Source organism: Bombina bombina, chromosome 1 (genome assembly GCF_027579735.1).
Source record: "Bombina bombina isolate aBomBom1 chromosome 1, aBomBom1.pri, whole genome shotgun sequence".
In the NCBI taxonomy this organism is placed as follows: domain Eukaryota; kingdom Metazoa; phylum Chordata; class Amphibia; order Anura; family Bombinatoridae; genus Bombina; species Bombina bombina.
The window spans coordinates 1,173,831,732-1,173,856,067 of NC_069499.1; the positions used below are offsets into that span (position 1 = coordinate 1,173,831,732).

Below are 24,336 nucleotides of genomic sequence, written 5' to 3' on the forward strand. Positions count from 1 at the left end.
AACTCTTTGGTAAATTGATCCTCCAACTATGTCTTTGAAGAAACAACACACGTTGATTCGTATGAGATTCTGCAGAATGTAAAGACTGAGCAAGTACCAAGATATCGTCCAAATAAGGAAATACCGCAATACCCTGTTCTCTGATTACAGAGAGAAGGGCACCGAGAACCTTTGAAAAGATCCTTGGAGCTGTTGCTAGGCCAAACGGAAGCTCAACAAACTGGTAATGCTTGTCTAGAAAAGAGAATCTCAGGAACTGATAGTGATCTGGATGAATTGGAGTATGAAGATATGCATCCTGTAAGTCTATTGTAGACATATAATGCCCTTGCTGAACAAAAGGCAGAATAGTCCTTATAGTCACCATTTTGAATTTTGGTATCCTTACATAACGATTCAATATTTTTAGATCCAGAACTGGTCTGAAGGAATTCTCCTTCTTTGGTACAATGAATAGATTTGAGTAAAGCCCCAGACCCTGTTCCAGAACTGGAACTGGCACAATTACCCCAGCCAACTCTAGGTCTGAAACACATTTCAGAAACGCCTGAGCCTTCACTGGGTTTACTGGAATGCGTGAGAGAAAAAATCTTCTCACAGGCGGCCTTACCTTGAAACCTATTCTGTACCCTTGTGAATCCAAAGACTGTGAATCGAATTGATCCAAATATCTTTGAAAAATCGTAACCTGCCCCCTACCAGCTGGAACGAAAACGATTAGCAGCCCTGTATTTACCTTTAGATTTTTTGTCCTGAGGCAAAAAGGTTCCTTTCCCCCCAGTAACAGTTGAAATAATAGAATCCAACTGTGAACCAAATAATTTATTACCTTGGAAAGAAAGAGAAAGCAAAGTTGACTTAGAAGTCATATCTGCATTCCAAGATTTAAGCCATAAAGCTCTTCTAGCTAAAATAGCTAAAAACATATACCTGACATCAATTCTAATGATATCAAAAATGGCATCACAAATAAAGTTATTAGCATGTTGAAGAAGTTTAACAATGCTATAAGCATTATGGTCTGACACTTGTTGCGCTAAAGCCTCCAACCAGAAAGTGGAAGCTGCAGCAACATCAGCCAAAGAAATAGCATGTCTAAGAAGATTACCTGAACATAAATAAGCTCTCCTTAGAAAGGATTCAAGCTTCCTATCTAAAGGATCCTTAAAGGAAGTACTATCCTCCGTAGGAATAGTAGTACGTTTAGCAAGAGTAGAAATAGCCCCATCAACTTTAGGGATTTTGTCCCAAAATTCTAATCTATCAGATGGCACAGGGTACAATTTCTTAAACCTTGGAGAAGGAGTAAATGAAGTACCCAGACTATTCCATTCCCTAGAAATTACTTCTGAAATAGCATCAGGAACTGGAAAAACTTCTGGAATAACTACATGAGGTTTAAAAAACTAATTTAAACGCTTAGTAGATTTAGTATCAAGAGGACTAGACTCCTCCATATCTAATGCAATCAACACTTCTTTCATTAAAGAACGAATAAACTCCATCTTAAATAAATACGAAGATTTATCAGTGTCAATATCTGAGACAGAATCTTCTGAACCAGATAGATCCTCATCAGAAACAGATAAGTCAGAATGATGGCGGTCACTTAAAAAATTCATCTGAAATATGAGAAGTTTTAAAAGACCTTTTACGTTTACTGGAAGGAGGAATAACAGACAGAGCCTTCCTAATAGAATTAGAAACAAATTCTTTTACATTAACAGGGACATCCTGAGCATTAGATGTTGAAGGAAAAACAACAGGTAAAGGATTATTACTAATGGAGACACTATCTGCGTTAGAAAGTTTATCATGACAACTAACACAAACTACAGCCGGAGGAACAGATACCAAAAGTTTACAACAAATGCACTTAACTTTGGTAGAACCAGCATCAGGCAGCGTCTTTCCAGAAGTAGATTCTGATCCAGGGTCAGGTTGAGACATCTTGCAATATGTAATAGAAAAAACAACATATAAAGCAAAATTATCAAATTCCTTAAATGACAGTTTCAGGAATGGGAAAAAATGCCAAATAAACAAGCCTCTAGCAACCAGAAGCAATGAAAAAGTGAGACTTAAATAATGTGAAAAAAAGGTGGAGACAAGAATGATGCCCACATTTTTTGGCGCCAAGTATGACGCCCACATTATTGGCGCCAAGAACAACGCCCATATTTTTTGGCGCCAAGTATGACGCCACATCCTCTGACACCGAAAAAAACCACGCCCAAATTTTTTGGCGCAAAAAAACGTCTGTAACACATATACGTAAAAAATGACGCAACTTCGAACAAACTTCCGACGTCAACTAGGGCGCCGGAAATGACAAAATCTTGCGCCAAAAAAAGTTTGTGCCAAGAATGACGCAATAAATTTAAGCATTTTCAGCCCCCGCGAGCCTAACAGCCCGCAGGGAAAAAAGTCAATTGAAAATTTTTAAGGTAAGAAAAAATATTTATTCATATGCATTATCCCAAATAATGAAACTGACAGTCTGAATGAAGGAATACTGATTATCCTGAATCATGGAAAATATAAGTTTAAACACATATATTTAGAACTTTACATATAAAGTGCCCAACCATAGCTTAGAGTGTCGTAAATAAAATAAGACTTACTTACCCTAAGACACTCATCTACATATAGTAGATAGCCAAACCAGTACTGAAACGAGAATCAGTAGAGGTAATGGTATATAAGAGTATATCGTCGATCTGAAAAGGGAGGTAGGAGAAGAAATCTCTACGACCGATAACAGAGAACCTATGAAATAGATCCCCTAGAGGAAGACCATTGTATTCAAATAGGCAATACTCTCTTCACATCCCTCTGACATTCACTGCACTCTGAAAGGAAAACCGGGCTTCAGCCTGCTGCGAATCGCATATCAACGTAGAATCTAGCACAAACTTACTTCACCACCTCCATCGGAGGCAGAGTTTGTAAAACTGAATTGTGGGTGTGGTGAGGGGTGTATTTATAGGCATTTTGAGGTTTGGGAAACTTTGCCCCTCCTGGTAGGAATGTATATCCCATACGTCACTAGCTCATGGACTCTTGTTAATAACATGAAAGAAATGTATATTAGTTTTTTCTCCCACCAATCCATATCTTAATTGCAAATATTATGCAATGGGGCATATTCAGTTGATGGATTTCCCATTATGTTTTGATCATCTCTGTGTTTGTGTTTTTATTTTATTGCAAAGTCAACAGAGCTGAAAATATGAAAAAGTTACATTTGTAACTGTTCCTTTAATACACTCCAGCAGGTAAAATGGATCATTGGTAACACACAAATTTGGTTGGTACAATTAGGAAGAAGCAACTCATTAGTTTCAATTATGGAGGGGTGAATGTTTTGCAACATTCAAAAAATGAAATGAATTTTAACACATTTGCAATTATACAATATTTGAAATAGAAACATTCAAATTAATATATTTGTATCTATTATGTATCAATTTACTAAATTCCCTACCACATGACCTATTGAACTTCTGAATAGTATTTGGTATATTCGAAATTTCGAATGTGGATATTTGATCTAATTATGAACATTTGAAAATGAAAGTAACATTCAAAAATCAGAAATAATATTTGATTAACTAATTTTAATATATTTTCATTCTTATCAGCATTCTACTCTCCAAAACGAAAGTACACAGGACTATTCATTCTACCAAGCGAATTACACTTTCAGCACAATTGCCCATCCCCAGGTTCAATTTCAGAAATGGTGCCTTTTTACAAAACATGTTTTACAGTGTTAAATATGTTTCAAAACTCACTCATTTTATGCCAGACTTTAATATCCTGTACTGTTAATCTTGTTTTTAAAGCAAAAACTCCCCAACATTCAACACAATATTTTTTTTACAATAAAGAAATTACACCTCATAGACACATGTACTGTATACCCATAAGCCTTACATAGCTTACAGTGAGAGTTCACCTGGAATGTGATTGTCCAGCTTCAACTATTGTAAGCTTGTAAGCTGATAGATGTACTACTCCCCTGTTTTATTAAATAGGGCTGTGAACTATTGCTGTCCATGTCTTAATAAAAACTTTACATTTAAGGCACAGGAAAAGGAGAGTCTACAAATAACATTTCTGCATGGGGCAGTTTAAGATTTGCTCATAAAGGTGAAAGGAATAAAAACTAAGGGAAATAAAAGGTGTTTTTAAGGTGATATTTTAAGGATCCGTTATTCCATTTAGAAAAGCACAAACATTAAAATAAAATTGCACTACCTAAAAAATGTACAGATAATAATTAAGAGACTAAAAAATAAAAAATTAAGTAAAAACATAATAATAATAATAATTGTATTTGGAGACATTTGAAGGGACAATGTACCAGCCACCACCGACAGAAAGGATAGAGAATTACCAGTCAAGCTTATATGAGTACATTTGGTTTGTAGTAATGATGAGAGAGGGAAGAAAAATACATGGGAACATTTAAAATAAAGACAAAAATCCTACAACTGAAATGAATAGTCATTCTGTAAGTTGGAAACAGATGGGAAGATGGACAAAATTGTCCCCATATCAAACACACTAGTTAATCAATTTAAGACTCACTGGCTGAAAATTCCATGTAGATAAGCTCATCTCTTTTCCATAATAATACCACCTGTTCCCCAAATCAGAGAAGCTCACCCCGAATCAGACCAATTTGTGTTCCCAAGGACAAGACATATAACTATATTAAAAAAACCCAGTCACATTAAGAAGATGTATTTTAATTTTATTATCAAACACTGATTATAAACAGTCTACCCCTAGTCACACTTACAGAATCTCTCCAACTAGTCATGATCTCTTATTTGTAAAACTGTCTAATCCCCTTTTTCTAAAAAAAAAAAAAGAGACCCACTCCTGCAATTAAATCTCCAGTTTTTATTCTATTGCAGGCTTTATAACTTCACACAGCAGATTGTCTGTACAATGAGGTTTATTTTTTTACCTCTAAAATACTTGTGGTAGGAAACAGTGTGATAGAGCAATTTTTATTATTATTATTTTTTATACAGTATATATAATTATGTATAGTTTGCTCATTTTAGCTTTCATAGACATGCAAAAATATGTAACAACATAGGTGGACACCTCTTAGAAATGGATTTCATTAAATCTTTCTTACAGTTGATAATTCTCCACTAGTCAATTATCCTGCTATACTCTAGAGAATATATCTTCATCATTATAACCAACCCATGTTTCATGTAGGCCTATAGCTGGCATAAGAAGAGTGAAGATGCATCTGATCTGAGGTCTTGTATGGAAATACCAAATGTCGTAGCAGAGCACACTTTGGATCTGAGGCTACACTTAAGTTTTTAGCTGAACCAAATGGGTTATCAGGCACAAGTCTCATCTGAGGTTTAAAGGTTATAGATGGCATAAGGTGGTCTGTAAGTACAGGTATGCATCTGATCTCAAGTCTTGAGCGCACATCTGCAAAATATTACCAGTCAATGGTTTAACTTCAATTATTACTATAAATTATAATTCAATATCACATGTAAGTAAGGGGAGCCCAATGATACGTATTGCACTATAAACTGTATTCATTATTTTCACCAATGTCCTACTGCTCTCTAACTAGCATAAAGCAAACGTGCTCCATGTAATGTGCAATAGTTACGGTATATTATTGAACTGTGTAAACATTTCAGGACCCTGTATTTTTATCTGGGGCCGCTCCTATACCAGATATTACACATCCAGTGACCGTGTCCATATCACAGTATTTTGCCTCATGCTTTAGTTATATGCACATGTTTAGGAATTTCATATATATTACAATTCAAGGATCCAAACGCCTTGCATAGAAATCAGAGCAAATTCCAGTGTTTACTGCATATGCTAGCACCCTGCGTATGTTTAAAATATATCAACCCCTTTCATACTTCATACATATAGTATCTCAAAATCTTTTACACAAGCTTGATTTATGCATGCACTCCAGTACATTGCACACATGTAACATGTTCTATAGATTATTTTACCTACAGAATAATTCACTTACTTAATATACATGAAGGATTCCTCAGTTATTCAAAAATACATAATCACTGGCTTAAAGGGATACTGAACACAGTTTTTTTCTTTCATGATTCAGAAAGAACATGCAATTATAAGCTACTTTCTAATTTACTCCTATTATTATTTTTTCTTCGTTCTCTTGGTATCTTTATTTGAAAAAGCAGGAATATAAGCTTACAAGCCGGAGCATTTTTGGTTCAGCACCCTGGATAGCGCTTGCTGATTGGTGGGTACATTTAACCACCAATCAGCAAGCTGTACCCAGGTGCTGAACCAAAGATGGGTTGGCTTGTAAGCTTACATTCCTGTATTTTCAAATAAAGATTCCAAGAGAACGAAGAAAAATTGATAACAGGAGATAATTAGAAAGTTGCTTAAAATTGCATGCTCTATCTGAATCATGAAAGAAAAAAATTGGGTTCAGTGTCCCTTTAATATTACATATTATGGGGCACATGCCTTTCCTTTTTTTTTTTTTTTTTTTTGCTTGCAATGCTTATTATAAAGATGATAATAATATTGTAATTAAAAATCAAATTGTATCTTTGTATATAAACATATTTATGAAACATAAAAATTTAATAAAATATCAAAGATTTTAAGTGCTAGTTTTCCAGTTAAGATTCTGTGGTATCATGAATCTAGTCTCCTTGTGTTTTTTTATTTGTGGCATCCAAACCACGTATCTCCTACTCCTGACATGGATGTTCACCAACCATGAGCTTTGTTGATGCAAGTCGCACAGTAAGAATATCTTCATATGTTGCGGTATGGTCGATTTCTAGTCCCTGTAAAAAAGAAAAGAAGATTGCCCAAGATAAGAACCAAATTTCCATTATAACTTTCTAAATTATTGTAGGGTTAGTCCATTATAAATATTATGGAGTTAGCCACATTCAAGAATATAAAATTGTGTTTGTGTAGTATATAAAGAATAACCCAAAAATGTAGGAGCCAGAAGTAAAATCACATTAGCTACAGCTCTCTGGGTCATGGGATTTGTCAAGCCTATGGTTTGGTTAGAGTCCTGATAAATGTAAGGTTATTGTTAGAAGACAGTCATATCAAGTTATTTGCAGAGTTCAGGCCTTTTATGGTATAATTAAGGTGTGGGATGATCTACTGTTGAGTGAAGGTATATTGAGGGCGGTACTACAGTCCATATTGATTTATGATAGGATGGCAATTCATTGGTAGATTTAAACCAATATGTGGGTAATCAGATAGTAGGATTAGGGTCCAATTAGAGTACAGTAGTATTAGGGTGCTGATGGATTTATGGTATGATTACGGTGCAACAAAGGTATAGTTGGATTAACACAAGTTTTTAAAAAATGCATTTTAATTTTCTGTAGAAATAGATTGTTTTGTGATTAAAGCAACAAAAAAAAAAAAAGCTCAATCAGAGGCAAAAATACTCTGCAGCCGTGAAGTGCTGCAAAAATATGTCTTTAGTGTACCTGCAAAATCTGCTTTCTGGTTCATAAGTTTTGTATAGTTAAAGGGACATGAAACGCGTTTTTTTTCTTTCATGATTCAGATAGGGTATGGGATTTTAAACAACGTTCCAATTTAATTTTATCTAATTTTTTTTTCTCTTCCTATCCTTTGTTTAAAAGGATACCTAAGTAGACTCAGGAGCCTTGATTGATAGATGCACAATACATTAAACAAACAATATAAAGAGAATTAAGCAAATTAGCTCATAGAAGTAAATTGGAAAGTTGTATAAAATTGTATTTTCTGTTTGAATCAAAACATTCTGGGTTCATTTCCCTTTAACATGAAATGGGAAATAAAATGAAATTCACCCTATTTGTTTGTATGTTGATGCTGGGAAGGTAATAAATTTGTGTTACCTCATATGTATGATCTTCCAGAGTCACACTGCGTCTCTTATTCTAGTGAATAAACAGAAACACAGAAAACATTATTATCAAAAGTTTATCCCGCTATACAGTGGATATTATCAATGATTAGTCATTTTGGAAATGGATTTTCTAGCAACAAAAAAATGTTCATTATTGCAGTTCCAAAATTAGAAATAAAAGGGTTCAAAGTAAAAGAGATAATGACCATTTAACACCAGCAATCGTATCCCTGAATTTGTTTCTAGCTAGAACTGTATCCAAACCATTTATAAATGCTTTCCAAACTGTGTGTCGTGACGCATTAGTGTCAGCGACAGTGTGTAGGTGTGTCCCTGCTTCAGCACAAAGTTTTTTTAATGTAATTTTTTTTTTTGCTTTCCGACTTTTTTTTTGCTTTGCCTGCCTGCTATGCATACCTAGTGGGTCACAGATCATCTTAACCTATTGGCGCAGCTCAGTGGGAGCTGAAACTATTCCCATTGGTGGCTTTGATGGCACATTGGCTCCTGACTGTACGTGTAGTCTCCTCAATTGGCTTGTGACTGCATGTGTAGTCAGTGAGTGGAACAGCTGCTTGATGATGAAATGCGAGTGTCTTTATCTAATATTCCACCAAATATTCAGAAACTGTGTTCATCCCATAAACCTCATACATCCCATTAAAATAGTAAGTAGCTATTGGTGTTATTAAACTTTTTTTTAATTCTTGCACATACTTACTGTTACTTGTAAATACATTTAGTTATTATATAATTTATGTATGTGTCCGTATCTCTTAAAACAAGTTAGTTTAACCTCCTGTTTGCTAGTACAACTGAATTACTGTGTCACAAAATGATGTAGGTCTAAAAAGTGTGTCACCAACATGAAAAGTTTGGAAAGCTCTGAAAGGTATTGAGTTCCACAATTGTATTGCTCTTATAGTGGAAAAAACTTTTCCGTTGCAGGGGACTAAATCTCCTTCCCTCAAGCCTTAAATTGTGTCCTCTTGTCACAAACAATTTTCTTGGAATAAACAGAGTTTCTGCCATCTCTCTATATAGGCCTTGAATATTTTTATATAAATTAATCATATCACCTCTCAAACCCCTTTTTTCTAGAGAAAACAGACCCAGTTTGGCTAACATCTCATCATAGCTTAAATTCTCCATTCCTCTTATTAGCTTTGTGGCCCTTTTCTGACATTTTTCTAAGTCTGCAATGTCTTTTTTTGAGATTGGTCAACAGAAGTACACTCCATACTCAAGGTCTTACCAGGGATTTATATAGCGACAGAATTATGCTTTCCTCCCTTGAATCAATGCCACTTTTAATACATGCTAGTATATTATTAGCCTTAGAAGGCACTGCCCTGCATTGTGGGCCCATCTTTTGCTTGTTATCTATAAGTACTCCCAAATCCATTTCGTCCTTTGTTTGGCTAAATCTAGTTTGCCAGCTTATTTTTACTTTCAAAATTTAGAACCTTGCATTTTCCAGTATTAAATCTCATTTTCCATGTATCTGCCCTTTGTTTTATTTTTTGTAGATCTCCTTGTAAAGCAATTTCATCCTTCTCTGACCTAATGACCTTACACAACTTTGCATCATCTGCCAAAATAGAGATGTTGCTATTTAATCCTTGCTCCAAGTCATTAATAGAAATATTAAAAAGAACAGGGCCCAGTACTGATCCCTGGGGGACTCTACTGAGTAATCTGAGTATGATCCATTTACTACTACTCGTTGCTTCCTATCTTTTATCCAGTTATTTATCCATGAGCTAACATTTTCAGATATTCCCAGTCCCTTAATTGTGTACATTAATCTTTTATGTGGCACTGTATCAAACGCCTTTGCAAAATCCAAGTATATCACATTAACTGATTCCCCTTTATCTATATTTTACTTAGTTTCTTCGAAGAATCTAATTAGATTAGTTGGACATGATCTATTACTCATAAAACCATGCTGATTTGAACTCATAGGGGGATATCTATCAAGCCGTCAACTTTGTTGAATTCAGCGGCACCAATACACTCGCCTAACATAGCGGCCGCGGACCTGAATACGATCTCCATATTTATAAAAAAAGCCAGCAAAAAGACGTGCACCAATTACGGTGCGATGAGCATCGGACTGTTGTTAACCAACAGTCATTGATCTCGCGTCTATTCGGCTTTTTACCGACTTTATTTATACCATGTCACTAAACGCCGCAAGTATACTAAAGTGTTTAACCCCGACCCCGCTGCAACCTAAATAAAGTTATTAACCCCTATCCCGCCGCTCCCCGACCCTGCCGCAACCTAAATAAAGTTATTTTAATGTTCTTTTTATTTTCCTTCTTAGATTTTTTGCCATTATGTACTTAAAAAACCTTTTAGGGTTTGACTTGGAGTCCTTTGCAATACATCTTTAATTTTCAATTTTGGCTAATTTGATTGCTTTTTTGCATGATTTGTTGCATTCCTTATATATTTGGTATGTTGAATCTGTACTATTTTCTTTGAAAAATTTAAACACCCGACATTTTTTCCTAATTTCTCTTAACACATTTTTATTTAGCCACAATGTCCTGGATTTATTTATTTTACTTTTATAACCATGTGTTTATGTGTGTATTTTAAATGTTATCCATGTATCCTCTGTATTTTTATTAGAGAATACTTTGTCCCAATTTATGTTATTTAACAATTTCATAAATCATTGAATTTTGCTTTCTTAAAATTAAAAGTCTTAGTTAAACCTTTAAGACACTGCTTATGGAAAGGGATTTTATATGTGACCATGTTATGATCACTGTTACCCAAATGTTCTTTGACCTCTATGTTTGATATTATTTCTGTACTATTTGATAGCACTAAATCCAATATAGCTCTATTCCTAGTTGGCTCCTCTATTATTTGTGACAAGAAGTTAACCCTGAGAGAATTTAAAAATATCCCTTAGCTGAATTACTAGTTTAATTTGCCCAGTTTATGTTGGGGTAGTTAAAATCTCCCATAATTACAGCACTGTTATTATTAGCAGCCTTTCCTATTTGAATTAGTAGTTGAGTTTCCTCCATGTCACTAATGTTGAGGGGCTTGTAGCATGTTCCTAGTAATATTTTTTTTAGGATTTTTCCCCCCACTCCTTATTTCAACCCATATGTCCTGACAACCATTAAGATAGTTAGCCCTTAACATAAAGATGCTGAAGTGTTTGGTTTGAGTGGGCCAGGATGATCGTTTAGTAGCAAGTGGGTCAGGAGGATGGGTTAAGCATAACATGAAGATCATCTGTTGTAACAGAAACACGTTTGTCTGATCTGTGTGGACAAATAGATCTCTTACCATCTCATTTAGCAGGAATATTGGAACGGTGGTAAACAGCAGGATAAGCAAAGTCTGAATCATTATAATCGCATCTTTCATTGCGTTTCTTGAATTTACAGTTTCAGTGTTTGTACAATCTGTCAAATAACAGTAAGATTAGATGTTAATAAACCTTCTGCAGTGATCTGATCTATTACACAGGGAATCTCCTGTGGTATACTCTGGAGATGTTATGTATCACACAGATCTCCTGGAATATTTTAATCTTTTTTGCAATACTCTTCACATTGCTGCCTCACAGGTAGACATACTTTGACTGTACGTATTCATATTACAGAGATATTTATTGCATACTATATGCAGGGTAACATGTCTCTTAGCACATAGTTGTCACACTTCCTGTTCCTGCATTTTAAAGGGACAGTCTACTTAAAAACATTTTATTGTTTAAAAAGATAGATAATCTCTTTAAAACCTATTCATCAATCACCAATCTGGCTTAATTCAATTGTTGCGTGCCCCATGAGCTAGATGCCAAGTGGGCAAGTGGGGCACGCAATTATTAGATGAATCTGGATTTGTCATCACTCAGCTAAATCAAGAAATAGATGCGGGTGGAGGAACGGCAAAATTATAAATAATTTTATACACTGTGTTTTAATCTAATAAACTTTACATTCACTTGAAGTTTATTGGAAAGTTGTTTAAAATAGCATGCTCTATCTGAATCATGAAAGTTTAATTATGACTTTACTGTCCCTTTAATATTTAAATAGGCTAAGTAATAATTAATAACCCCTTTGGTGCCAGAGAGGATTATAACATTGGTGTACAGTATATAAAGCTTGTTTGATTGCTGCTGTTGTGACATTGAAAGGTCTGAGATATCCTTAAAAAAAAGAAAAATGTTCCATCGAAAGTCCTTCAGCTCAATTTAAGTTGTTCAATAAATGCATTTAAGAGAGAGACTTATCTAAATAATAAGTACATGTAGGTCTTTTTAAAATATGCCAGATCATTTTGTATTGTATTCTTTGTATTTCAAATTATTTGCTATGGGAATGCCAGATATTGAGCAAACAAGATTTTCCTTAAAAATGTGTGAAGTGTTCTTGCTGCTCTAAAATATTCATAAAGCTTTTTACCTCTGCAAATATAAGTTAAACTGCAATAACAACATGGTAATTGTATTTGTATTCACCTCCTCAGAGTTAATGTGAAAGCAATGTAACACTACACAGATGCTTTGCTTAAATAATCTGAAACAAAGGGTTTCTCACTAGAAGCACCCTTCTAAACTCAATGAAGAATTTCTGAAAGCTTGCAATTCCTAACACCTCTTAGCTTTTAAAAAATAATTAAAGGGATATTCCAGCCAAAATTGGAAACCACATGGGTGCATTTCGGTATTGAACAGAAGCAATTTTGTAATATACATGCATTAGCTAAAATGCTTCTAATAAAAGCTATAGCTGTTTTAAAAGTGTATTTAAGTATGCACCGTGAACCAGCATTTTAAACACAGCACTTGCTCAGAGAGCCTAAAGTGCTTGTACCATCTGCTTATGACTCAATTTGTTAATTGCTGACATGATACAAGCCCCAGTGATGATCTAAGCAGCTGCATTATTTAAAATGTAGGTGCAGTGACAATATCTAGCTATGCTTCACATGCACGTGCAGAGAAAAATGTTTACACTAAAGCAGTGATAGGTTTTACTAGAAGCATTTTTGCCAATACAAGTATATTGCAAATATGTTTCTATTCAAAGATGTCATTCATCTATGTACATTTACATTTTGACTGGAATGTCCCTTTAAGTTTTTAATATTCAACGTGGCATGACTTGCTCACGCATCATTTTTTTTCTTGATGTTAACAGGACTTGAAAGTCAAAAATAAACTTTAATGGTTTAGATTGAGCATGCAATTTAAAAAAAATTTTTTTTTAGTTTACTTCTATTATCAAATTTGCTTCAATCTTACTGTATATTTGTTGAAGAGTAAATCTAGGTAGGCTCATAGGAGTTAAGGAATGTGAACATATTTAACACTCTGGGGCATATTTATTAATGTGTGAGCGGACATGATACAAAGTAGTGTATCATGTCCGCCGCACATCGATAAACGCCGACAGCATACGCATTTATCATTGCACCAGCAGTTCTTGTGAACTGCTAGTGCAATGCCACCCCCTGCAGATTTGTGGCCAATCAGCCGCTAGCAGTGGGTGTTAATCAACTCGATCATATTTGATTGGGTTGATTTCTGTCCGCTGCCTCAGAGCAGGCGGACAAGTTATCTAGCAACGGTCTTTAGGCTCGCCGGAAACAAGGGGTTGATTTCTGTCCGCTGCCTCAGAGCAGGCGGACAAGTTATCTAGCAACGGTCTTTAGGCTCGCCGGAAACAATTGATAAATATGCCCCTCTATGACAACAATGTTGTCGGCAATATAAAAAAGCTATAAACTTTTATAGAACACTAAAAAAAAAAATGAAAGTGCACACAGTTATTCAACAGATGTGCCAGCAGTTATAACAAATAAATAGAAACCATATGGCAAAAAGAAAACCAACATTTTTTTTCTTCATATTTGAGATATAGCATGTAATTCTAAACAACTTTCTAATTTACTCCTATTATCAAAATGTATTTGTTCTTTTCCTATCTTTTGTTGAAAAGCAAGGATGTAAACTTAGGAGCATGCACATGCCTGGAGCACTATATGGCATCAGTTTTGCAAGAATAGTATCCATTTGCAAGAGCACTATTTGTCAGCATTATTTCCTGCCATGTAATGCTCAAGACACCTACCCAGGTATTTCTTCAACACAGAATATCATGGCAATGGTACGCTCTATCTGAATCACAAAGTACAATTTTATTTCATTACATTTCTGCATGTAGGGCATTGTTTACTTTTTTAATCTTTATGTCCAAAAAGATAGCCTCAACCTCACTTACTTGATAGGTCAAAATATGTCATAATCATTCTTATTTAATATTTATACAAACTCAGTTGATTGATCACCAATTTCATCAATTTTAGCCAGAGTAGGACATGTGTATTTACTCCCTTATCCATGAATCTAAAGACCTCCTGAATTTCCCAAAGCCAAGATATAAACAAATGTAGGTGGCATGTCACGGTACCTCAAATCCACTTATACGCACCACTGTCTGCCGCAGCTCGCCTCTGGCGGGCAGAATTCCACTGGCGGAATTTAACATTGCATGCGAGTGCTATTGTGCATTTGCGTGCAATGCGACCCCCTGCCCGCGCACAGCCAATCATGCGCTGGCAGTAGCTGTCAATCTCCCCGGTCGGACGAGACCAGGAAGATTGAAATTCTCCACCTATGAGGTGGAGAAGATTGTAGGAAACAGCAGTCTAACGAACGCTGCTTAAAAAATATGGACTGCATGTTCTTGTGAGAACCTGCAGTTGTAGATGGGCGAAGGGCTTGATAAATTTAGCCCCATTGGTATCTTGGACATAGGAGGACAGGGACTGCAGAAATGGACTTTAAAATAGTCCACAGCTAATGCCCTCCTATGCCTAAGATAATAGGTCTTCAACTATTTTTTTTCACATTCTTGTGTAATTTCAAATTAAAGTGTTGGTACTACAAGGAAGATAAATAACCCCACACTTAATGCTTCACTTACAACATAAAGCAGTTCATTTCAAGCGTGATCAAAACTCTCTCTATTAACTAGTGAAAACTCTATTAAGTAGTGAAACTCCTGACTTATTACAAGATTTACATCTATATCTGAAGGCTTAATGACTAGTTATTTTCTTTTGATAAGTTCTATACGAGCAACAAAGAACAAAAGATTTACTCTTTAACAAAGGCTTCAAAGAGCACGTAAGAGCAAGTAAATTTAATTTAAGAAATTAATTGAAATATACCACAGGATGTTGATATATCACAATGTAAGTCATTTTGTTTTTATAAATTCCTTTGATAGAAAAGTATTAATCTGCAGTTTTGGAGAAGTTTGAGGCCAAACCTGTGTACCTCAGTATAACAGTACTGCTCCGTCATGTGTCCCTACAGCATTTTGTTTTTGTTTCGATTAGATGTTACAGTGTAATCTTGAATCAGTCTTTATATCCAGTGTTATTGATTGAATATCACCGTCACTGACCACTTCTATAGACCCAGGAAAGAAAAGAAACCCAACATACAGTAGTGTAGCTTGCAAAACACAATGCAAACACTAAATTGAATGTACTCACAGATTATTGTAGAAAACGCTTTAAAATGTATTGGAGAACTCCAGGCCAGAAATGATGGAGTTCATCAACAATAACAGCTTTACTTCAAATGTCACACCCCTATAAAATTCAAAGCTCTCAAACATGTTTCAACAGCCGTAGTTTTTTTTATGGTATGTTTTATTTTATTACTTGAGAAATTTTAATTTTATGGACCAATGACATTTAAAACAACGCTGTTGTTGGTGGTGATGAACTCCACCTATTCCAGTCTGAGGTTCTTCAATACATCTTGAAGTGTTTTATACAGTACATTGTCTTGAGCACGTTCAATTTAGTGTTTGTGTTGTGTTTTGCAAGCTACACTATTTTGAGTTCTTCTTTTCTGAGGTCCTTCTATAAAACATGACAAAGATCTCATCAACTGGGACTGTTGAAGTGGTCAGCACCGCCGATATTGAATCAAAGACTCATACAGCTACAGTTGTAATCAAAATTATTAAACCCCCATTGCAAATCAGGTTTATTGTCAAAATTGACAGACTTTCAGCTGTTTGCAATGAACAAATCAAACAAAAGCAATTTAAATAGCTCAACACAATGAATGCTTCAAGCGGTTTCCCCAAATTCCACTGAAAATGCAACTTTTAATGAACTCTGCAGTCTCAAAATTATTCAACACCCTGAATAGAATCCCTCACAATAGCAAAAATATGCAAAACAGGTGTTGTCTCAAGCACACCTGATGTAACTAATCAAGGGCTTCATTAGTTGCACCAGGTGTACTTGAGCTAGAACACATGAAATACCTGAACTGGCTAGGGGTTTGTTGAGTGTCACGTTTGACTGCATGTTAGAAAAATGGCTAAGGTAAAATAATGGTCCAAAAAGTTAAGAGAAGAGATCATCGCCCTTCACAAATGAGGAACAGGATACAAAAAGATAAAAGATAACGAAGGCTTTGAATGTTCCTATAGACACCATTGGAAGCATAGTTCACAAGTTCAAAGTTAAAGGAACAGTGGTTACACTACCTGGACGGGGCAGAAAAAGGAAGCTATCAATGACTGCAACCAGATTTCTGAGAAGGCAAGTTGAGAAAAACCCTTGATTGACTGCAAAAGACCTGCAACATTACTTGGTGGCAACAGGTACTGAGGTTTTAGTTTGCACAGTAAGGTGCGTACTAAACACAGAAGGTTTCCATGCCAGAACTCCAAGAGGTACACCACTACTGACCCAAAAGCACAAGAAAAGTCGGCTCCAATGCTCAAAATCATATAAATAAGCCACAGAAGTTTTGGGATTCTGTTCTGTGGAGCGGCCTGATGTATCAGCAGTATTTCTGGAGAAAGAAGAATGAAGCATACACTAAAAAGAACACTCTGCCTACAGTTAAGCATGTTGGTGGCTCAGTGATGCTCTGGGGCTGATTTGCATCCTCTGGCACTGGAAACCTGCAGCATGTGGAAGGCAAGATGGATTCATTAAAGTATCAGGAAATCCTTGGATAAAATGTCATGCCATCTGTGAAAAAGCTGAAGCTTGGGTATCATTGGACCTTCCAACAGGACAATGATTCCAAGCATACCTCAAATTCCACCAAAGCTTGGTTGCAGAAGTCCTGGAAGATTCTACAGTGGCCATCACAGTCACCTGACTTGAGCCCCATAGAAAATCTCTGGTGGGATTTGAAGAAGGCGGTTGCAGCACGCAAACCCAATAATATTACGGAACTGGTGGCCATTGCTCATGAGGAATGGGCTAAGATTCCTCAGGAACGCTGCCAGAAGCTGGTGTCTGGCTATGCATCTCATTTGCAGCAGGTCATAACAGCCAAAGGATGCTCTACTAAGTACTAAAGATGCTTGCCATGAAGGTGTTGAATAATTTTGAGTGCAGAATTCATTAAAAGTTTAATTTGCAATTGAATTTGGGGAAACTACTTAAAACATTCATTGTGTTGAGCTGTTTCAATTGCTTTTGTTTGATTTGTTCATCGCAAACAGCTGAAAGTCTGTTGAATACTTTTGATTACAATTGTAATGAAAGGCTGAGGTAGGCTGTAGCACCTTTATAAAGGAAAGTTTTTATATATATGTATATATATATATATATGTATATATATATATATATATATATATACAGATATACAGTATATATATATATATATATATATATATATTTATCATCAACTATTTTTTTTCATTAACCATTCAACTCACTTGCTGTTCTAAATATCCAGTATTACCCACCTACAACTTTGAGCTCTGAACCACAGCCAGATTTCAATTCCCCTTTACTGTTATTATACTTGCAGAAGTATATCCCACTGTTGTGTTCCTGGATTTTGCTAATTATTAGTCTGGAACATCTGCGACTGTTATTAAATGTCCCATGAAATCCTGGATCCGACTCTACAAGGTAGTTGATTACAGAGCCATTTGGGTGACCTATGAACCATGTAACGTTGGCATTCCTGCTATCATAATCATTTTTTATACAGATAAAGTTCACATTCTGGCCTTTCCTCGCAGTCTGGAATCGGGGCAGTTGACAGGGTTTTTCACCTAAAAGCAAACAAAACTATTACTTTATAAAAAGGTATCATAACTCTAAAGATTATTTTCTGAAATATTCTAAGCGAGAATTATAGCCATATTAAATATGAATTGGCAATAACGGTATGTTTACGTACTCAAGAAAAAGCAGGGAAATGCCTGGTTTCAGATGTCTCATAATGGGCATTCAATCTAAACTCTGTATGTAGTGTAAAATCTGGGAACTGTTTGTTCATGTTTGAAGGAGAACTTTGGTCTTGACACAAGTTTATTTAATTTTTTTGCTATTTATTATATATATGCTGTATAGAATTCTCACCATTAGCACCGAAAGTATTCATAAAGCTAGGGCTGGCAAGTCACTGAGAACACATTACGGGTAAACCAATTTTACAGTACAGTGTGCAGATTTGAGTATGAACATATATTCATGTATGCCAATTAATAATATAATTGTGAAGGTTACATTTGCATATTTAGGCCTTGATTTTATTACTTTTTGAAGGCACATTGTGCTCACAGCATTTAGATTAAAACATTTTTCTTGCCTCGAAAATATTAAGTATAAGATTTTTAAATTTCAATTGAACCTAACACTGCAGTATTATTTTGGTACTTCCTTCTTATCTTCTCTGGTTGATAAGACCAACTGCCTCTGCTTTAATGGTAGAGAGGGACACTCTCTGCAAGTATGACAAGAAAGATTATTTGGCACAGGAATGTCAGTTTAAAAAAAAATACAATTTAAAATTCTAAAATAAAGAAAAATGTTGACAGTTTCCTTTAATTTAACTACCTGGTGGTTATAACAAAAACATTAATTAATGTCTATATAGACTTCTGTTGTTAGTACAAACTGAAATAATAACTATTCCATACAAGTTCAAACAACTTTAAGAAATACCTGATTCCGGGTATCTTGATCCTTCTGCACAAGCATTGTAGTAATCTACAAAAAAAAAAAAAAAAAAAAGTAATTTGTTAGACATCTTAAATATTTATATCATAGATTACTATGCATAACAAAAAACAGCACACTAGACGTGATCTTCCATGTCATCTTTTGTTTATATGTAATATAAATAAACTTAATTAAACAGAATAGAAAGTTTAGCTATTAAGGGCTAGATTATAAATGTAGCACAAAATATTGCTTCTGTGAAAGCGAAATGTGTGCTCCACTTATTAATACCAGCGCACACGAATGTGCACTGGCATTACAAGTTAGGTGCAATGTGAACACGACCTCACATTCGCATTGCACGGAAGCTTTGCACTCACAAGAGCGAACTTCCATTTTCTCCAATGAGAGCCTTGTTTTCATGCTGTCAGACACAGCATGAAAACTAGCGCAGTGAAGGTAGTAAGTCGTGCAGCGATGGGCAGCAGAGTGTAAATATATATGTATATGAATATATATTAACATATATGTATATATTCATATACATATATTTATAAGGGAACACACAGTTCCCCTACCTAGACTGCTATGTAAAGACACTTCTCAGTGCCTTTTTTTCTACCCCCACACTCTAAACCAACTTTAACTCCTCATGACTGTTTTTTTGCAGTTTTATTTATTAAAAAAAAAGCTAAATTTTTTTAATACAAAAAAAAAATCTTTATTTTGGGGCCAATTGGGGGTTATTTTGAAAAATAACTACACGCCTCAGCGCTAATTGCTACCGCAAGCTCGCGGTAGCAATAACCAGCCAGTTGTAATGACTGGTTATTTATTGTGCGCCCGTAAACGAGTGAATTTGCCTTTTTACGGCGCACAATAAATTAGTACTCCACTTGTAATCTAGGCCTAAATATTCTAACTTCTTTTGGCCTTTAGGTTGTTATGTAAGATTAAAACTGACTATATATTGTGCTTTTGTGCCAGGGAGAGCGCCAGGTGTACCTATTAGTGCTGAAAAAGGAAGAGCACCAGAATGTTGCGAAATCAGATCACTTTTTATTGAAAACATTATGCTAAAACAAAGCAATGAGTATACATTAGTTAAAGTGATGGTAAACCTTAACTAATCAAAAGCCATATATATTTAATCTTTGCCATTAAACAAGTATTTGTGTACCTTTTCTGTTCTTAATCCATCTATTAAAGGGTTAAATTAGTGCATATAGTAATGCTTCTATTACAATGTTACTCTGGCCCACTTGGATAAGCTATTTTTTTTTAACCCCTTAATGACCAACGACGTATGGGGTACGTCCTGCAAAAAAATGCAGTTAACGACCAAGGACGTACCCTGTACGTCGTTGGTCTTTGAAAGCAGTGGAAGCGATCCTGATCACTTCCAACTGCTTTCATGTTATAGCAGTGATGCCTCGATATTGAGGCATCCTGCTATAACATTTTTTACGGGAGCGGGCGCGCGCGCGGGCGGGAACCCTACACTATGGAACAATTGTATGAAAGCACAAGGTGGTACGCGGTGGGAGTGAGGGTGGGCATATAAAAAATGTTTAGCGATCTGGCAGGGGTTGGGGGTTGAGGGAGGGCAGCTACACTACAGAAAATAGTATTTTTTTAAAAATAAATAAAAAAAAACATATTTGATTTCAAACTGGGCACTGGCAGACAGCTGCCAGTACCCAATATGGCGCAATAAGGCAGAGAGAGGGGGGGGGTTAGAGAGCTGTTTGGGGGGGATCAGGGAGGTTGGGGGCTAAGGGAGGATACTACAGAACAGAATTATTATTTAAAAAAAAAACAAAAAAAAAAAAAAAACTCTTATTTTAGTACTGGCAGACTTACTGCCAGTACTTAAGATGGCGGGGACAATTGTGGGGTGGGGGAGGGAAGAGAGCTGTTTGGGAGGGATCTGGTGGTGTGATGTGTCATGTGGGAGGTTGATACCTACACTAAAGCTAAAATTAACCCTGCAAGCTCCCTAAAAGCTCCCTAATTAACCCCTTCACTGCTGGGCATTATACACGTATGGTGCGCAGCGGCATTTAGCTGCCTTCTAATTACCAAAAAGCAAAGCCAAAGCCATATATGTCTGCTATTTCTGAACAAAGGGGATCCCAGAGAAGCTTTTACAACCATTTATGCCATAATTGCACAAGCTGTTTGTAAATAATTTTAGTGAGAAACCTAAAATTGGGAAAATTTTACGTTTTATTTTTATTTGTTCGCATTTGGCGGTGTAATGGTAGCATGAAATATACCAAAATGGGCCTAGATCAATACTTTGGGTTGTCTACTACACTACACTAAAGCTAAAATTAAAATTACAAGCTCCCTACATGCTCCCTAATTAACCCCTTCACTGCTGGGCAAAATACACGTGTGGTGCGCAGCGGCATTTAGCGGCCTTCTAAATACCAAAAAGCGATACCAAAGCCATATATGTCTGCTATTTTTGAACAAAGGGGATCCCAGAGAAACATTTACAACCATGTATGCCATAATTGCACAAGTTGTTTGTAAATAATTTCAATGAGAAACCTAAAGTTTGTGAAAACATTTGTGAAAAAGTGAACATTTTTTTTTATTTGATCGCATTTTGTAGTGAAATGGTGGCATGAAATATACCAAAATGGGCCTAGATCAATACTTTGGGATGTCTTCTAAAAAAATATATATACATGTCAAGGGATATTCAGGGATTCCAGACAGATATCAGTGTCCCAATGTAACTAGCGCTAATTTTGAAAAAAAGTGGTTTGGAAATAGCAAAGTGCTACTTGTATTTATTGCCCTATAACTTGCAAAAAAAGCAAAGAACATGTAAACATTGGGTATTTCTAAACTCAGGACAAAATTTAGAAACTATTTAGCATGGGTGTTTTTTGGTGGTTGTAGATGTGTAACAGATTTTGGGGGTCAAAGTTAGAAAAACTGCGTTTTTTTCCATTTTTTCCTCATATTTTATAATTTTTTTATAGTAAATTATAAGATATAATGAAAATAATGGTATCTTTAGAAAGCCCATTTAATGGCGAGAAAAACGGTATATAATATGCGTGGGTACAGTAAATGAGTATGAGGAAAATTACAGCTAAACACAAACACCGCAGAAATGTAAAAATAGCCTTGGTCCCAAACGGACAGAAAATGGAAAAGTGCTGTGGTCATTAAGAGGTTAACCCCTTAATGACCGGACCATTTTTCAATTTTCTTACCCTTAATGACAATGGCTATTTTTACATTTCTGCGGTGTTTGTGTTTAGCTGTAATTTTCCTCTTACTCATTTACTGTACGCACACATATTATATACCGTTTTTCTCGCCATTAAATGGACTTTCTAAAGATACCATTATTTTCATCATGTCTTATAATTTACTACAAAAAAAATAATAAAATATGAGGAAAAAATGGAAAAAAAACACACTTTTTCTAACTTTGACCCCCAAAATCTGTTACACATCTACAATCACCAAAAAACACCCATGCTAAATAGTTTCTAAATTTTGTCCTGAGTTTAGAAATACCCAATGTTTACATGTTCTTAGCTTTTTTTGCAAGTTATAGGGCCATAAATACAAGTAGCACTTCGCTATTTCCAAACCACTTTTTTTCAAAATTAGCGCTAGTTACATTGGAACCCTGATATCTGTCAGGAATACCTGAATATCCCTTGACATGTATATATTTTTTGTTAGAAGACAACCCAAAGTATTGATCTAGGCACATTTTGGTATATTTTATGCCACCATTTCACCGCCAAATGCGAGCAAATAAAAAAAAAAACTTTACATTTTTCACAATTTTAGGTTTCTCACTGAAATTATTTACAAACAGCTTGTGCTATTATGGCACAAATTGTTGTAAAAGCTTCTTTGGGATCCCCTTTGTTCAGAAATAGCAGACTTATATGGCTTTGGCATTGCTTTTTGGTAATTAGAAGGCCGCTAAATGCTGCTGCGCACCACACGTAAATTATGCCCAGCAGTGAAGGGGTTAATTAGGTAGGTTGTAGGGAGCTTGCAGGGTTAATTTTAGCTTTAGGGTAGAGATCAGCCTCCCACCTGACACATCCCACCCCCTGATCCCTCCCAAACAGCTCTCTTCCCTCCCCCACCCCACAAATGTCCCCGCCATCTTAAGTACTGGCAGAAAGTCTGCCAGTACTAAATAAAAGGAGTTTTTTTTTTTTTTTTTATAAAAAAATAAAATATTTTAGCTGTGATGGACTCCTGCCTTAGCCCCAACCTCCATGATCCCCCCCCCCCAGCTCTCTAACCCTCTCCCCTATCTAATTGCGGCCATCTTGGGTACTGGCAGCTGCCTGCCAGTACCCAATTTGCCCCAAAAACAAAAGTATTTTTTCCTCTTTTGGATTTTTTTTTGTTTTCTGTAGTGTAGCAGCCCCCCACAATACCCCTATCCCCCTCCCAGATCCGTTTATATTAATTTTTTTTTAAATCTTTCCCCCCCCCTCTTCCCTCCTCATTGGTGTCAGTGGGCAGCTAATGCGCGCACGCGCGCACATGCACGTGCACGCGCGCCCCCTGCACGCTCCCGGCACCCGGCGTGCACATTGCACTTCTAGGAACCGGATGCCGGGTAGCGATGGGCCGCCCACCCGCCTCCCTGTTACGCTCCCACCCACCAACGAACCGGCACCATCGCTACCGGTGCAGAGAGGGCCACAGAGTGGCTCTCTCTGCATCGGAGTCTTCTAAAAAGGTATTGCAGGATGCCTCCATATGGAGGCATCACTGCAATACCCTGAGAGCTGCTGGAAGCGATTGCGATCGCTTCCAGCACTCTGTTAGACAACTGACGTACCAGGTACGTCCATTGTCATTAACTGCTTGTTAATGCATGACGTACCTGGTACGTCATCCCTTTAATGACAATTATAGTGAACATCCAATCAGCGTGTGTGTCATTTGACAATCTTGAAGTCCAGCCACTTTAGAGCCCTTAGAAAACCTAAATATAGAGTGGATTTGACTGCTCTATTCATCACAACCCAGCCAAAAGAGAAAATGAAGGGGGGCGGAAGAACAGACAATGTCAATTAGGATTATAAATCTTTTATTATAAAATATATCAACACTTTAAAAAAAAAAAAAATGATGATGTGGTTTTAATTGGAAACTAATATATTTTTCATAGCAACATTATTTTAGTCTAAAATTTACCATCACTTTAATGACTTGTTTATTGTGAAAGATGACATGCACTGGCAGGAAGACAGATCGCTGTAATCACACACAGAAGGAACTTCATCTCATCGGGCAACAAAACACTTTGTGAAAGATGTTTCAGTAAAGTTTCCTCTCAACATCTGCTTGTTCAATTATTTGTACTACTTGGAAGCAGCTCTGCTAACAAAACTTATTCTAGTTTC

The 24,336-nt window shown here is 36.0% G+C and overlaps 1 protein-coding gene across 1 annotated transcript in view; it reads right to left on the minus strand.

Moving 5' to 3' along the window:
• Nucleotides 1–6,505: 6,505 nt before the first annotated feature.
• CD79B (CD79b molecule) overlaps nucleotides 6,506–24,336 on the minus strand; it is a 127,674-nt gene continuing 109,843 nt past the window's right edge. Inside the window, exons 3-7 of the mRNA XM_053694289.1 lie at nucleotides 18,926–18,970; nucleotides 17,716–18,030; nucleotides 11,252–11,370; nucleotides 7,923–7,964; nucleotides 6,506–6,851 (exon numbers count right to left, since the gene is read on the minus strand). Of these exons, the coding sequence (XP_053550264.1) occupies nucleotides 6,753–6,851; nucleotides 7,923–7,964; nucleotides 11,252–11,370; nucleotides 17,716–18,030; nucleotides 18,926–18,970 (620 nt within the window). The 3' untranslated portion in view covers nucleotides 6,506–6,752. The remainder of the gene's footprint in view (nucleotides 6,852–7,922; nucleotides 7,965–11,251; nucleotides 11,371–17,715; nucleotides 18,031–18,925; nucleotides 18,971–24,336) is intronic.